We start from the raw sequence: 14,363 nt of genomic DNA, 5'->3' as shown, positions 1-14,363 counted from the left end.
AGAGTGGAAGCAGGGAGACCAGTTAAGGAGGCAATTATAATGGTCCATGAAAAAGAATGCAGTGGCATTACTGATGCAAAACCAGCTGAAATGGTAAACTGCATGGATTCTCAATGAAATTAGGAGGTTGAGCTGATTGGATTTGGTAACGGAGTGAATGTGTAAAACCAGAGTGAAGGAGGGGTAGAGGGTGATTCTTAAGTTCTGGTTTAAACAGCCAGGTGGATGGAGGGCAACTCCCCGAGTAAAGAAGACTGAAGGAACAGCAGGTTTGAAGGAACGCAGTGGTCAAGGTGGCCATCAACTCGGTACCTGCATCAACCCTTCCTTACTATGTAGCACCCTGCTGGTGGTGGCTTTATGGGAACTCAGACAACTACAGAAGTTGTCTTCTGTTGCCGATCATCTGTCCAACCCAAGCAGCCCTGCTGGCCCTACAGACAGAGCACGTGGAATGGACACAAAAATTAAACAAGGGGGAAGTGCATTTTTTATTTTTTAGGTTCTAACCCATTTTCTCAGTCTAAAAAAGTTGGATCTCAACTGTACCGTCCACAATCAGTAATTATTCTACCTAGTTCTGTGTCAATCCCACACAGTGTTGTAACATCTACACATTTGGTAACTACATTTCTACCCCATTCTCCAACGTCATTTCCCTAGCACTGACCAAGACAGACCACTAACGAGCACTAATGTACCAGCAGCTAGGAATTTACTTAATAGTATGATTCATCCTGCCTATGCTTAAAATATGAACCACAGGATATTAAAAGACTTTGTTTATCTACATTTCAGTAAGGTAGTCAACAGACTACAGTAATCCTATGGTCTGTTGCTGTTGTTCAGTTGCTAAGTTGTGTCTACAACTCTTTGGTGACCCCATGGACTGTAGCCCACCAGGCTTCTCTGTCCACAGGATTTTGCAGGTAAGAATACTGGAATGGGTTGCCATTTCCTTCTCAGGGGATCTTCCAGACCTAGGGATCGAACCCACGTCTGCTGCTTGGCAGGTGGATTCTTTACCACTGAGCCACCTGGGAACCCCATCCTACGGTCTTCAGCGCAGTTCAGTGGCTCAGTCGTGTCCAGCTCTGTGCAACCCCATGGCCTGCAGGGTGCCAGGCTGCTCTTGTTACGGTGCATGGGCTGGGCTCTAGAGTGGCTGGCTCTCCAGTCTCGGTGCATAGGCTTACTTGCCCTACTGCATGTGGGATTTTAGTTCCCCGACCAGGAATCAAACCCTCATCCCCTGCATTGGCAGACAAATTCTTAACCACTGAACTAACAGGGAAGTCCCTCTTTTTACTTTTAACTGACTTAAGTTACCTCAGAATCATCTAGGAGTATAAAGGGCACATACATTCTTTCAACCTGAAATGTGGGAGTAATTAAATAGTGTCCAGTTGACGAGGGAGAGTTAATGCATCTCTCCAAATGCACTCACAGTAATTCTATTAGTTCAGTGGCTACGAAATGTATGCCAACATGAATGCTCTGCTCATACTGTATAACATTACAGAGGGATAACAATGGCTTACATTATAGGCAAACAGGCAAAACCTATTTTAGTGGAAAAAGATAAAACACAAATTCTTGTTAACAACTATTAAAAATCTCAAGCAACTCTGTCACCATCAAAACATGACACACAATTTTTTAAAGATAAACCTCCTTCTGGCACTCTACTTACAAAGCTAACCCCAACCGCACAAATCCATTCCACTCTTTCTGCATCTTTCAAGTTTAGAGTTTAAACATAACTAAGTAACAAAATGGGCTTCCCTGGAGGCTCAGGTGGCGAATCATCTGCCTGCAATTCAGGAGACCTGGGTTTGATCCTTGGGTCGGGAAGATTCCCACCTTGAAGGAAATGGCAACCCACTCCAGTATTCTTGCCTGGAAAATTCCACAGACAGAGGAGCCTGGAGGGCTACAGTACATGGGGTCACAAAGAATCGGACACAACTAAGAAAATAACACACACACACACATATACACAAGTAACAAAACTGACTCAGTCTTTATAAACTCAGAATTTCTGAAAATACTGGCACTAGATATAAAGAAAAGCAATACTAATCTAAATCGCTATTCATATAACTAGATCATTTTGTTTTGGCTTTTGAACATCTAAAAAGTCTTTACATCACCTTTGTGATGGAGTACAGAATTCTAGATGGACAGGTTTTGCGTTTTGTTTTGTGTTTTTTTTCATTATTCTTCTGTTTTTTCCATTTCAGCTCATTAAAGACCTAGCTCTTTCTCCTCTGGGTTGGACTGTTCCTTTTTTCTTTTTTTGAGTCATGCTGCACTGCATGTGGGATCTTAGCCGCTCATCCAGGGATCGAATCCACATCCCCAGCACTGGAAGTGTGGAGTCTTAACCACTGGACCACCAGGAAAGTCCCAGGTTAAATTGCTTCTAAAGAAACGTCTATCATGATTCGTACCTTCATTCCTCTACACATGTGTCTTTTTTCTTTCTTGGATTATTTTTAGAATTTTTCTGTCACTGGTTTTAAGCAATTTGACAATGTGTAGTTCTTTCTCTTCATGTTTCTTCTGCTTATGGTTCATTTAGCTTCTAGGATCTGTGGATTTATAGTTTTCATCAACTTTGGAAAATTATCAGCCACCATTTCTTCAAATATTTCCCGGCTCCAACCCTCCCTTCTAGGATTCCAACTATATATGCATGTGTGTGTGCTCAGTCACTTCATTCATATCCGATTCTTTGCGACCCCATGGACTGTAGCCTGCCATGCTCCTCTGTCCACGTGATTCTCCAGGCAAAAATACTGGAGTGGATTGCCAATCCCTCCCCCAGGGGATGTTCCCAACCCAGGGATCAAACCTGCACCTCTTGTGTCTCCTGCATTGGCAGGCAGGTTCTTAACCAGCTGAGCCATCAGGGAAGCCCATGTGTATATATCGGGCCACTTGAGATTTTCCCACAGCCCTCTGATGTTCTGTTTATCTATTTAAGTCTTTTTTCCCATGTTTCATTTTGAGTTGTCTATTACTGCATCTTCAAATTTGTCACTCATTTATTCTGCAGATTGTAATCTATTAATCCCTATCAGTGTATTTTTTTCATTTCAGACATTGTTGTTTTCATTTCCGGAAGTCTGATTTGGGTCTTTCACATTTTTTATACCTCTCCTTAACATGCTCATTCTTTCTTGTGTTCCTGAACATACGGAATATATTTATAATAGCCGTTTTAATGTTCTTATTAATTTGAGCATCTGTTTCTACAGATTGACTTTTCTACTTGTTATGTGGCATATTTTCTTGCTTCTTTGCATGCATGGTAATTTTTAATTGAATGCCAAACATTGTGAAATTTACAGGGTTGAATGCTGGATATATGTATATACATTTTGTGTTCCTGTGAACAGTGCTAAACTGTGTTCTGTGATAGTTGAGCTATTTGGAAATTATTTGCAAACAGTTTGATCCCTTTGGGTGTTGCTTTGAAGCCTGCTGGGCAGGACCAGAGCAGCATGTGGTCGAGAGCTACTTGGGCCCACTAATGAACCAATATATACCCTTCTCGGGGTGCTCAAACCAAACAGCTTTCTCCATTCTGGCTGTTTGGACCATGACCTATTCCCAGACCTAGGTGAGCGCCAGGAATTTTTCTGCTGGCTCCTTTTGGGTGCTTCTTTCCCAGTCTTGGTAGCTTCCTCTCACACTGGTACCAAACAGAACTCAGCTGAAGGACCACGTGGAACCCACCATGCATCTCAGGAGCTCTGTGCAGATATCCTTATGCTGGTACTCAGTCCTGAGAACTCTAGATGCCCCAGTTTCCCCAAAGTCCCTACTCTGTCTCAATTCCGGGAGACTGCCAGGCTTTGTCTGGGTTCCTCCTGATGCTATTGTAGCCTGGAAACTCTCAAGGCAGCAACCCACAAACAAGGCTCACCTCATTTGTTTCCCTTCTCTCAGGGATCAGTGCCTTGTGCTGCCTATGGTTCAACAGCTGACAACTGTTTCACATTTTTTGTTTGTTTTGTTATTATATAAAGTGGGAGGACAAATCCAGATCCTGTTATACCATTAAGCTATATTTTAAAGACAATTTAGAAAATCTGAGACATAGGATTTCTCTGGTAGTCCAGCGGCTAAAACTGAACTCCCAATGCAGGGGACCCAGGTTCAATTCCTGGTCGGGAAACTAGATTCCACATGCTACAACTAAGAACTGGTGCAGTCAAATAAATAAATAAATAAATATTCTTTTAAAAGGTCACATAATTAGGCTTTACTATTCAGTGAGACAGAAATTTTGCCTTCACCCTTAATTTTCTTATAGCAAACTTAAGTGGCAAAAAATGAAAGCACTTAGGACCTACTATTGTTGTTTAGTTGCTCAGTGGTATCTGACTCTTTGCAAACCATGTACTATAGCCCTCCAGGCCCCTAAGCCCATGGGATTTCCCATGCAAGAATACTGGAGTGGGCTGCCATTTCCTTCTCCAAGAGATTTTCCTGACCCAGCAATCAAACATGCGTCTCCAGTACTGGGAGGTGGGTTCTTTACCACTGAGCCACCTGGGAAGCCTAGGAACTACTATGAGCCCTATGTTATAATAACAGGATAACCTAGGCGTCATCAGTATGTGAACCAAGAACTTCCAGATGTGCAAGTTGGATTTAGAAAAGGCAGAGGAACCAGAGATCAAACTGCCAACATCCACTGGACCATAGGAAAGGTAAGAGAATTCCAGAAAAATATCTACTTCTGCTTTATTGACTGCTAAAGTCTTTGCCTGTGTGGATCACAACAAACTGTGGAAAATTCTTAAAGAGATGGGAAAACCAGACCACCTCATCTGCCTCCTGAGAAATCTGTATAGAGGTCAAGAAGTAACAGTTAGAACCAGATATGGAACAACGGACTGGTTCCAAGTTGGGAAAGGAGTATATCGTGGTTGTATATAGTCACTCTGCTTATTTAACTTATATGCAGAATACATCATGTGAAATGCCGCACTGAATGAAGTACAGCTGGAATCCAGATTGCAGGGAGAAATATCAATAATCTCAGAGATGCAGATGATACCACCCTTATGGCAGAAAGCAAAGAGGAACTAAAGGGCTTCTTGATGAAGGTAAAAAGATAGTGAAAAAGCTGGCTTAAAACTCAACATTTACAAAATTAAGATCATGGCATCTGGTCCCATCACTTCATGGCAAATAGATGGGCAAACAATGGAAATAGTGACAGACTTTATTTTCTTGGGCTCCAAAATCACTGCTGATGGTGACTGCAGCCATGAAATTAAGATGCTTGCTCCTTGGAAGAAAAGCTATGACAAACCTAGACAGCACTTTAAAAAGCAGAGACATGACTTTGCCAACAAAGGTCCATCTAGTCAAAGCTATGGTTTTTCCAGTAGTCATGTATGGATGTGAGAGTTGGACTATAAAGAAAGCTGAGCACCAAAGAACTGATGCTTTTGAACTGTGGTATTGGAGAAGAAGAAGACTCTTGAGAGTCCCTTGGACAGCAAGGAGACCAAAGCAGTCGATGGTAAAGGAAATCAGTCTTGAATGTTCATTGAAAGGACTGATGCTGAAGCTGAAGCTCCAATACTTTGGCCACCTGATGAGAAGAACTGACTCAGTGGAAAAGACCCTGACGATGGGAAAGACTGAAGGCAGGAAGAGAAGGGGACAACAGAGGACAAAACAGTTGGATGGCATCACTGACTTGATGGACACAAGTTTGAGCAACTCCGGGAGTTGGTGAAGGACAGGGAGGCCTGGTGTGCTGCAGTCCATGGGGTTGCAAGGAGTCAGACACGACTGAGCCACTGAACAACCCTGCTGCCCAGGATGGAGGAGTAAAGGTAATTTTCTTTTTTTAAGCACTGATATTTAAAAGTTGCTATTTACTTTCTTTTTTATTAAATATGAACATTCCAAAAATTAGTTACAAAAAAAAGTGAAATTTTGCAACCCTAACATAAAGTCATATCTAATAAGTCTAAAATTCATTTTTCTGTGCAGCAAAAGTCATCTATAAAAAAGTCACTTCTCTCAGCTTGAAATTTTTTCTTAAAAAAAGATAAAACACTGTAACTTATCTAAAGGGCAATCATGGTGACTGGTAGCATGTGGCAATTAAAAAAAAAGAAAAAACTATGGATACTGCTGTTCATCACCACCTACCACACTTGTCATCCAAAATTCTAAAAGCTGACATTTAACTTGGCCTGGCAAAGAAACCTGGTTTTTTAATGACCTAATGCTAAATCAAACCATGTTTTTTCCCTTATATAGTAATAAATTGTAGGCAAAACACAGCAGGTTTAACACGTCCCTCGTTAGAAAATGCTGCCCATTTCACTCAACTTTAAAATTCTATAGGCATTCTTGTCTTTTTGCTATTCATTCCTCAACCCCCCAAACAATAACCACCACCCTAACAGCAGCCAAAATAATAATTACAGTGAAAAACCAAATGCTAAGACTATGTCATTGGAGTAGTTATTTAATCTCTCCAAGCCTCAGTTTCCACTTTTTCGAAATGGGGATAAAAGTACAACCCACAGAATTTAATGAAATAAAGCAAGTCTAGTGCTACAGTCTAAACTCTATGCTGAGAAGGTCCAGGACACTTCAGCAAACTCCCAGGAGAGATGAAGGATATTTTAAATGGAAGGAAACACGGAAATACTCACTACGTGCTAAGAACTGCTATTAGACTGGGGTGGTTTAGAGTTTTTAACATATGATTGCAGTACATTCCTTTATGACATCATATCTTTGGGCAGCTGGGTTTTCAGTGGTTTCTCTGACTAAAAAATCAAAACAAAACAAAACACTTCCACTCCAAAGTCAATGAGGAACAGGCAATGAGGGTGGTACTGTTCAGTTCAATCTGGTGCCAAGGTTTGAAAAGCTGTTCAGTGCTTAGCAGGCACCCCAAACTTTAAGTAAATAATTGTGGTTATTTACGAACAAAGTAAATTATTTTCAATTTCTTGGCATCATTTTTTCCAAACAGCTACTAAAGTTGTTGAGATGTAAATGTTTATTATTTGGACCTAACTACTTAATGAACGTAACAGTTACTCAAGGGTGCTGTTAAAAACTTAATGAGACCCCAAGATGCCATGAGACAAGGGGGTTCAGGCACCTCTGGCTTAATGCTGGACTAGCAGAGTAACTTTCAGTAAATGGCAATTATGACTCCTTCACAGTATGCAGTTTCACTTCACGTTCTGTGACAGAGATCTGGAAAATACTGTCCTAAAGTTTTATGGCTCATATTTCCAGGATAAGACAAAAGAGAGGAAAAAAAAATGAGGTAGACAAAAAACTTAGACTAACAGCCTGGGGTAAAACTAGGTCCAGAGTTAAGGCCTGAAAATAATCTTGCCACTAGGCAGATAAAAGCAATTAATCCTTCCTACCACACCAGCATGTGATACCAAAGAACAGAAGCTCTCCTTTTAAGAGTTAGGAATTTATATCAACAATTTACATCCCCATCTTTTAAACAGGTGATTCATAAATTCTATTTTGAGCATCATCCTCCATTTCCTCTGGGCTGACCTTCTCTTTACTCCATCTTCTATTTAGGATACAATTATAAAGCAAATTATTTCCCTTTACAGAAACAAGAGATGGGCTGAAAAACAATGAGATAGCCTGTGCATTTTATGCATCTGTCTGTCTGGCTACTTGTCCTTCCCTCGTGATGGTCTTTTCATGTGTCTAACTGTATAAAGAGAAGAAAAACTGAAAGATGTCTTCTTTTATCTCTTACTACATTACATTAGTTCCAAGAAGGAATATGTAGTGTTATAACTTGTTGACCATCACACTTGCTGCTTATGCTGTTTCAGCACAGTATACTAGTCACAGCTGATACCCTGGGTCACTGCTCCACAGACACCAAATTTTCAGTTCAACTGAATATTTTTCTGAACTGGTAATTTTCAAAAATGACTAACACTAAAAATGACCATGCTACTAAAAAGCATATTAACTATTATCTAAGACTGTTTCAGAAGGTTGTTAAATACATGCAATGAAAGAAATAACAAAATTCTTTTCTACCTAAAGAAAAGTAATTTTAAAACAAACTGTTAATTGTACTTATAAAGTTATAAACAACATTCATCACAGATTTTAACTGGCATTTCAGAAAAACCTTAATGATGTGGTTAATAGTTCATGCTAATAGTTAAAACTTCCAACAGAATTTTTCAGTAACAAATCCAAACATGTTAACATATGTGTTTTAAATCAGCAATGTGGTCAACCAGCAGTTCTTTAAAAGATACAGAATCAATTTTATACGAAAAGGTACAACACTTTCAACACAGAATATTATAAAATAGTTTAGGTAAGTCTTCCCCCATGCCACTTATTTAATAATCATTTATTCTGCAATACAGATAAGATACTGAACTAAACACTAGGGATACAAACATTACAATGAGATCTAGGCCTTTCCCTCAAGGACTGCAGCATTGAGACACAGAAACTTCAAGTTTCCCGTTCTGTGATGTTCCCGTAGAGTGCTACGGGAACATCGGCACTTGGTTCAGGCTAAGAGTTTTAAGAAAATTCATTACTGACGCCATGTACGCGTGTGTGCTCAGTTGTGTCCAACTCTTTGCAACTCCATGGACTGTAGCCCACCAGGCTCCTCTGTCCATGGGATTTTCCAGGCAAGAGTACTGGACTGGGGTGCCATACTGACCCCACAGTAGACAACGACAGCATTAAAATTCTGGAAACATAGTCATTTTTGGATAAAATCTGCAAGCCAGAAAAGTTATGCCATAATCTACCATAAGAAAGCCTACATAAACCATGCTCAGAAACAGTCATCGCAATCTAATTATATCAGAACCTCTGGGGGGCTGGAGCCCAGGCATCACTATTTGTAAATTATAATGTGCATCCAGAGCTGAAAGACACTGGTTCACTGACTGATTAAGTCATAGTATCAGGACTGATTTAACATCTTTATCAACATTAAGACAGGACTGGACTGGATTAGTGGATACCCAGGCCCTAAGAGGATCCAGGAACTGATTTTCACTCGCACCCTATTTTTTAACGTATGCCAGTAATTGGAAAGACGACATTTCATGGTGGGTATCTCATGGCACTTCTGGCCTATGCCAAGAAAAATAAGTGACTAATCTTTAACGATATGTATGGCCTAAGATGTCTAACTGTTTAAACTTTAGAGCTGGACAACTGGAGTCAACAGAAGTCACAAACTTTGGGTACCAGAAGGCTGAGTCCTGCTAGGATCACTTCCACCACTGGATACAAGCATACAGAGAGCAATGAAGGCAGCACAAAAAAAGCATTCACCTTGTGATAAAGACTAAAGTCCACAAGATTCAGGGAAGGACGAGACAAGAATAAGAAGGAGGGGGTGGGTGGGGTAGATTCTTCTGGAAGGAAGACGACTCCTGAAGCTGGAACTGACTGGCTTTGACTGGCAAGATAGAAAAAAGCATTCCATCATTCCAGGAAGAAAGGATGATGAGGGGTGGAAAAAGAACAATACTTTGGGAGGGTGCTAGGGAACACCAGTCTCCCTTAAAGGAGGTCAACAGTGAATTATGGGGTGGGGCCAAATGATGGAAGGCCTCAATTGACAGGCTTAGGAGTTTGAACTTACTCTTACTGAAAAATGGGGTAACACTTTGGTTAAATATTAAAAATGATTTTAGAAGATTCTTCTGGTAGATTAACATGCAAGATGCACTGAAATTCAAAAGGCTGAGAAAGATGAAGATAAACAGAACAAGTCAGTATTTTCCCAGCACAATTCCCTGGGTACATTTTTTTTTTTTTTTAATTCAAAAAAAAAGTGAGGTTTTAAAAATGAACATTCTACAGCTCAGTACACATCTTGGTAGCATTCAGACTAGTATGTCAATTTTACAAGTCAAATGATTTATAAAAAGGTCTGTTAGCTCTTAAATATTAATATTTTAAATATTAAATTTTACAATAGAAAAGCTAATGACATACTCATAAAATTAAATATCCATTTATGTGAGCTCTATAGAGAGAGGCAACATTCAGTTTTCTTCTCCTGAAAACCATTACTTATACAGTCTAAAGCTAATGAAAATAAAGAGAGTTGATAAGTAGTAAAGAATGTTTTTAATATTCTTTTTCTTAACATGAACGCTAACTTCAAAAATGGGCTTCCTGGATGACGCAGTGGTAAAGAATAAGCCTGCCAATGCAGGAGACACAAGACATGCAGGTTTAATTCCTGGGTGGGGAAGATCCCCTGAAGTAGGAAATGGCAACCCACTCCAGTATTTTTGCCTGGAGAATTACAAGGACAGAAGGGGCTGGGGGGCTCTAGTCCAAGGGGTCACAAAGAGTCATTCACAACTGAGCACACTGCCAGCAACGCCAAAACGGATGGCTGGGGAGTTACTTTTGTTTTTTTAAACCATTATTTGGCATAAAAGAGGACTGCTGGAGGTTTGGAATTAAGATTATCCTTAGGCTTCCTGACCTATAGGTAATAAATACTTTGCAGCCAGAAATTTGACTTCCTAGTATTACTAACAATCCCCATTAAAGAAACATTTAGAATTTAGACAAATTAGGAAACCACCAAAACACAAGCAGCTGAAAAGTGTTTCATATGCTAAGACAAACCTTTTCCCCATAGACAGTCTTTGATCTCGATAGAATTCATCAGTATGAGATTTGTAGTACAAAGAAACATACTTTGCAAATTAACACTGTAGCAAGCGACAGCTTGGTTGATTTAAGTATAAATAACAATGTAAACGAACTAAGTCCTGACTGATTGTAACACACGCTACTAATTGTTTCTTAGAAAACATAACCTCTTCCTGTTCACTAAAACCATGTTACTGTATTTACCAAAAAATAGGTATTTCTTATACATTGTTCTTTGCTTAAGATTTTCCATTATGTCACTATGTCCACAATCAGGGTAAAATTTTATTATTTTTGAGTATTAAGATCAGGTTTAACTGATCATAATATTCTGCATGTTAATATTCTGTATATAGATATTACAGTCTTCAGCCTTTCCCTACCAAATCTAGAGAAACTTTAATGCTCATGGGTTTATAGTTGTAAGTATGCCTTTCAAATGTTATTTTTAACTTTTAAAAATATGACCAATATCCAAATTGATCCTACACAGCAAAAACATAATATAGAACAAGTAGTTATCACAAGAAAGCCTCTAACAATAATCACATTTGAAATAATCCCAAACTGAAGTTACCTGTCAAAATCTTATACTAAGAAATGTAATATTCAAATTAATATTTATATTTTTAATCTCATCCATCTGCCCACAAAATAACCCAAACCTTACTAATCTATTATTTTTCCTGTGCTGCAGTAGTCCTTTTCTTTAAAATAAACTATCAAAATAATTTCTTAACCAATATGAAATCAAGCACCTTACATGAAATTTTAAAGGTTGTTTAAAATTTTCTTAATGAAAATATAAGAGCCTCATCATAATATATTGCAAAAATATTAAACAAATATTAGGTTTAAGAAATTCTGTTCATTCCGCAAAAATGTCAAGCAAGCTGTTTTACAGGTTTACATATGCTATACATTGCAACCGTATTTTTTTGGAAAGAAGGATTTACTTTTAGAAGCAGCAGCAAAACCCAAGAAAGCAAAAATCTGTACCCAAACTGGCATCTCTCTCCACCCTCATCAAAAACCTGCAGCAGGCAAAGAAAACTTTGAAAAACAATAAGGTCTGGTTAAAAGGAAATAAAAGCATGACCTGTGAGGTGAAATACAATGAGGGGGTTATCAGAATCTTCTTTTGAAAAAAAGAAGAAAAAAAAAAAGGTTGAATCTGAATTATTGCAAGCAAACAGATCCTGATCAGCTGGGTTGAGACAGAAGACTTACAGAGCACCGCTACAGCCCCAGACTCGAACATGAGACATTCTTCCTTATGCCTGGTTTCCACTATAAGGCTGAAAGGTGGGGGATCCAATTTGTGATAGATCCGAAATCCTTTGCTGAACGCCATTCTCCTTTCTTCGGAGGCAGCCCTGTGAAAACCAAGCAAAGCAAATGAAGCTAATGTTTCCTTCTGCAGCAAGGACAGCAAGCCATCCCGAAGTCCTCCCCTGCCAGGTTTTGATGGGGGGAGGGGGGGAGGGGGAAGCGGAGGGGGTGCGGAGAGAGCTCGGGGACAGAATGGTTTATTCCAAAAGATAGGTCGTCACTTAATTTTTTACCGAAAAGCAAGAGGGAAAGCGGTCTCACAGCAAGGCAAGACAGGGTTCTCCTATCACTCCAAGTTCCAAGAACGGTTTGGTTAAGATGAGTTTCCCCTTTCTGTTTACCAAAAAGGAAAAAAAAAAAAGAAAAAAAAGAGTCTCTTTTCGCTCGGGAGTGGTTTATCAGCTTTCTGCTTCGGGATTTGTCACTGCCGTTTGAAAGGGAAAACGATTCGGAAACTTCGAACCGATTCCCTGGGCTGGGGGGCGCGGGGGAGGAGACGAAGGTGGGAAGGAAGGTGAACAAGGCTGATTCAAAGCTCCTTAGGAGTGAAAGAAGGGAAAGGATTATCCGACACCACAGGAGCTCCCGGGGCGGGGAGCGGCGGTGAAGAGAAGCCGCACAAGCCCAAGCCCGGGGCACCGCCGGCTGACGGGTCCGGGGGCCGGTAAATATCAATGGCCACCCGCGGTGGGGAGAAGAGTCACGACTCGGGACTGGACCGGGGCTCCTCAGGGGGTCCCGGGCTGTCGACAGCCCGGAAAGCGGCTCCTTCTCAGGCGGGGACGCAAGCGCCTGAGCAGCCCCATCCCTCCATTATACGCCAGAAGAGACGACCCGGCGCCCAGACGGACTCGCTGCCTTTCCCGCGGGCAGGCGCGCTGACAGCCGCTGTCACCTCAGTCATCCCTCCGCCCGGCGCGGCGCCCCGCATAAACCCGGCGGTCCCCCACCCACCGTGCCTGCCCTCCCGTACCCGGGCTGCCGGCGGTGGCCGCTCACCGCTGCCGCCCGGGCTGCGGAGGCAGAGACTGCTCCCGGAAGCGCCGGCCCGCGAGCCCCGCAGCCGGTGGGTCTGGCCGCGGCCGCTCCCCGCCCCGCCACAGGCCGGCTGTCTCACCTCTTCCTCCGGCTCCTCCTCCTCCTCCTCCCGCGGCCGCCGCCTCCGCAACCGTCACTTCCGCTCCGGCGCGTCCATCTCTTCCGCATTGCGCCGCGGCCGAGGGGCGGAAGGCCCGCCCTCTTAGCGGGGAAGGGGCGGGGCGTCGTGGGAGGTCCCGCCCCACTCCCTGACTGCCCCCGCGGGTCGCTGAGCCGTGAGCTGCCCGCCGCCTCCGCGCGCAGCGACCTTCGCTTCGGGCGGCGTGTTTCCCCAGGCGGCGGCTGCAGGTCCCACCGCTGAGGATGCCGGGAGAGGAGGATGCGGCCTCCCCCGCCCGCACTCGCGTGGTCTCCTCAGAGCTTACCGACCCTCCCCTAGGGTGCCGGGGAGGGACTCTGAGGAAAAACTTCGGGGGCTTGCCCCAGAAGGGTGTCAGGACCACCCCCCGCCACCCGCACCGGCCTAACGGGCTCGGGGTTAGGCCTGGGGACGGCAGCACGCCGGCAGAGCGGGCAGCGCCTGAAGAGCTGTCCATGGTGTCTCACGGCGTCTGGGTAGGTAGCAGGAGAAGAGCTGGTTGCCCGCTTTGGAACAGTTCTGTTCGCTGCAGTTTTCTTGTGTGTTCTGGAGCCTTCAGGAGCACCGTAAAAGAGTTGTCTGCTGTCTGAAATCACAAGCCAGGATCTCTAGACTTCCACACGGCCGTACTGAGGTAGCTCTGGGTCGTCACCCGATGGCGAATAGCTCTCGCCAACCGTGTAATTTCACAGCTCAGGGCATCTTATCATTTCACCCTATCCTCATTTTTCAACAAAGCATGCTTCCTGGATAATATCAGTTTGCCCTATGGACTTCTCAGTCCATTTCCACTTAATAGACCTAAACTTGGGAATGAAGTCAAAACCCACAGGGTCAAAAGGAATTGAAATAAACTCAAAAGAACTCCGCACCTCAGGAAATCATTTCCTCTTGCTTTCCTCTTTCTTTGCCTCTTCCCCTTCTTGCTTTTATTAACAACAAAAGCAGAATTTAAATTTAGTGTATTGCACAAGATCGTTTTCCCCTCCAGGCCCTGTCATGTGACTTAACGTTTTTTCATCCATTTTAAAGAAGCTGAAACCATCCAGGTTTCAGGATACCAAAGTAGCTATAATTCATAAGCAAAGAAACCACTTCTTTTATGGAAGGAAATATGCAAAGACACTTGGGTTTAGTTTGAGGACCGGAGGGG

The 14,363-nt window shown here is 42.4% G+C and overlaps 1 protein-coding gene across 4 annotated transcripts in view; it reads right to left on the bottom strand.

Annotated features, from left to right (window-relative positions):
• The window catches only part of SYNJ1 (synaptojanin 1), a 93,097-nt gene extending 79,852 nt beyond the window's left edge, over window positions 1-13,245 (bottom strand). For 2 of the 4 annotated variants that reach the window (XM_055567682.1, XM_055567683.1), the window contains exons 1-2: window positions 13,151-13,245; window positions 11,932-12,077 (exon numbers count right to left, since the gene is read on the bottom strand). In XM_055567682.1, coding sequence (XP_055423657.1) covers window positions 11,932-12,077; window positions 13,151-13,239 — 235 coding nt within the window. In that variant the 5' untranslated portion in view covers window positions 13,240-13,245. The other 2 variants (XM_055567684.1, XM_055567685.1) reach the window with 2 other exon arrangements.
• Window positions 13,246-14,363: the final 1,118 nt, after the last annotated feature.

The sequence above is a fragment of the Bubalus kerabau genome, chromosome 2, assembly GCF_029407905.1.
Source record: "Bubalus kerabau isolate K-KA32 ecotype Philippines breed swamp buffalo chromosome 2, PCC_UOA_SB_1v2, whole genome shotgun sequence".
NCBI lineage: Eukaryota > Metazoa > Chordata > Mammalia > Artiodactyla > Bovidae > Bubalus > Bubalus kerabau.
This window is presented reverse-complemented; position numbering and strand designations above follow the sequence as displayed.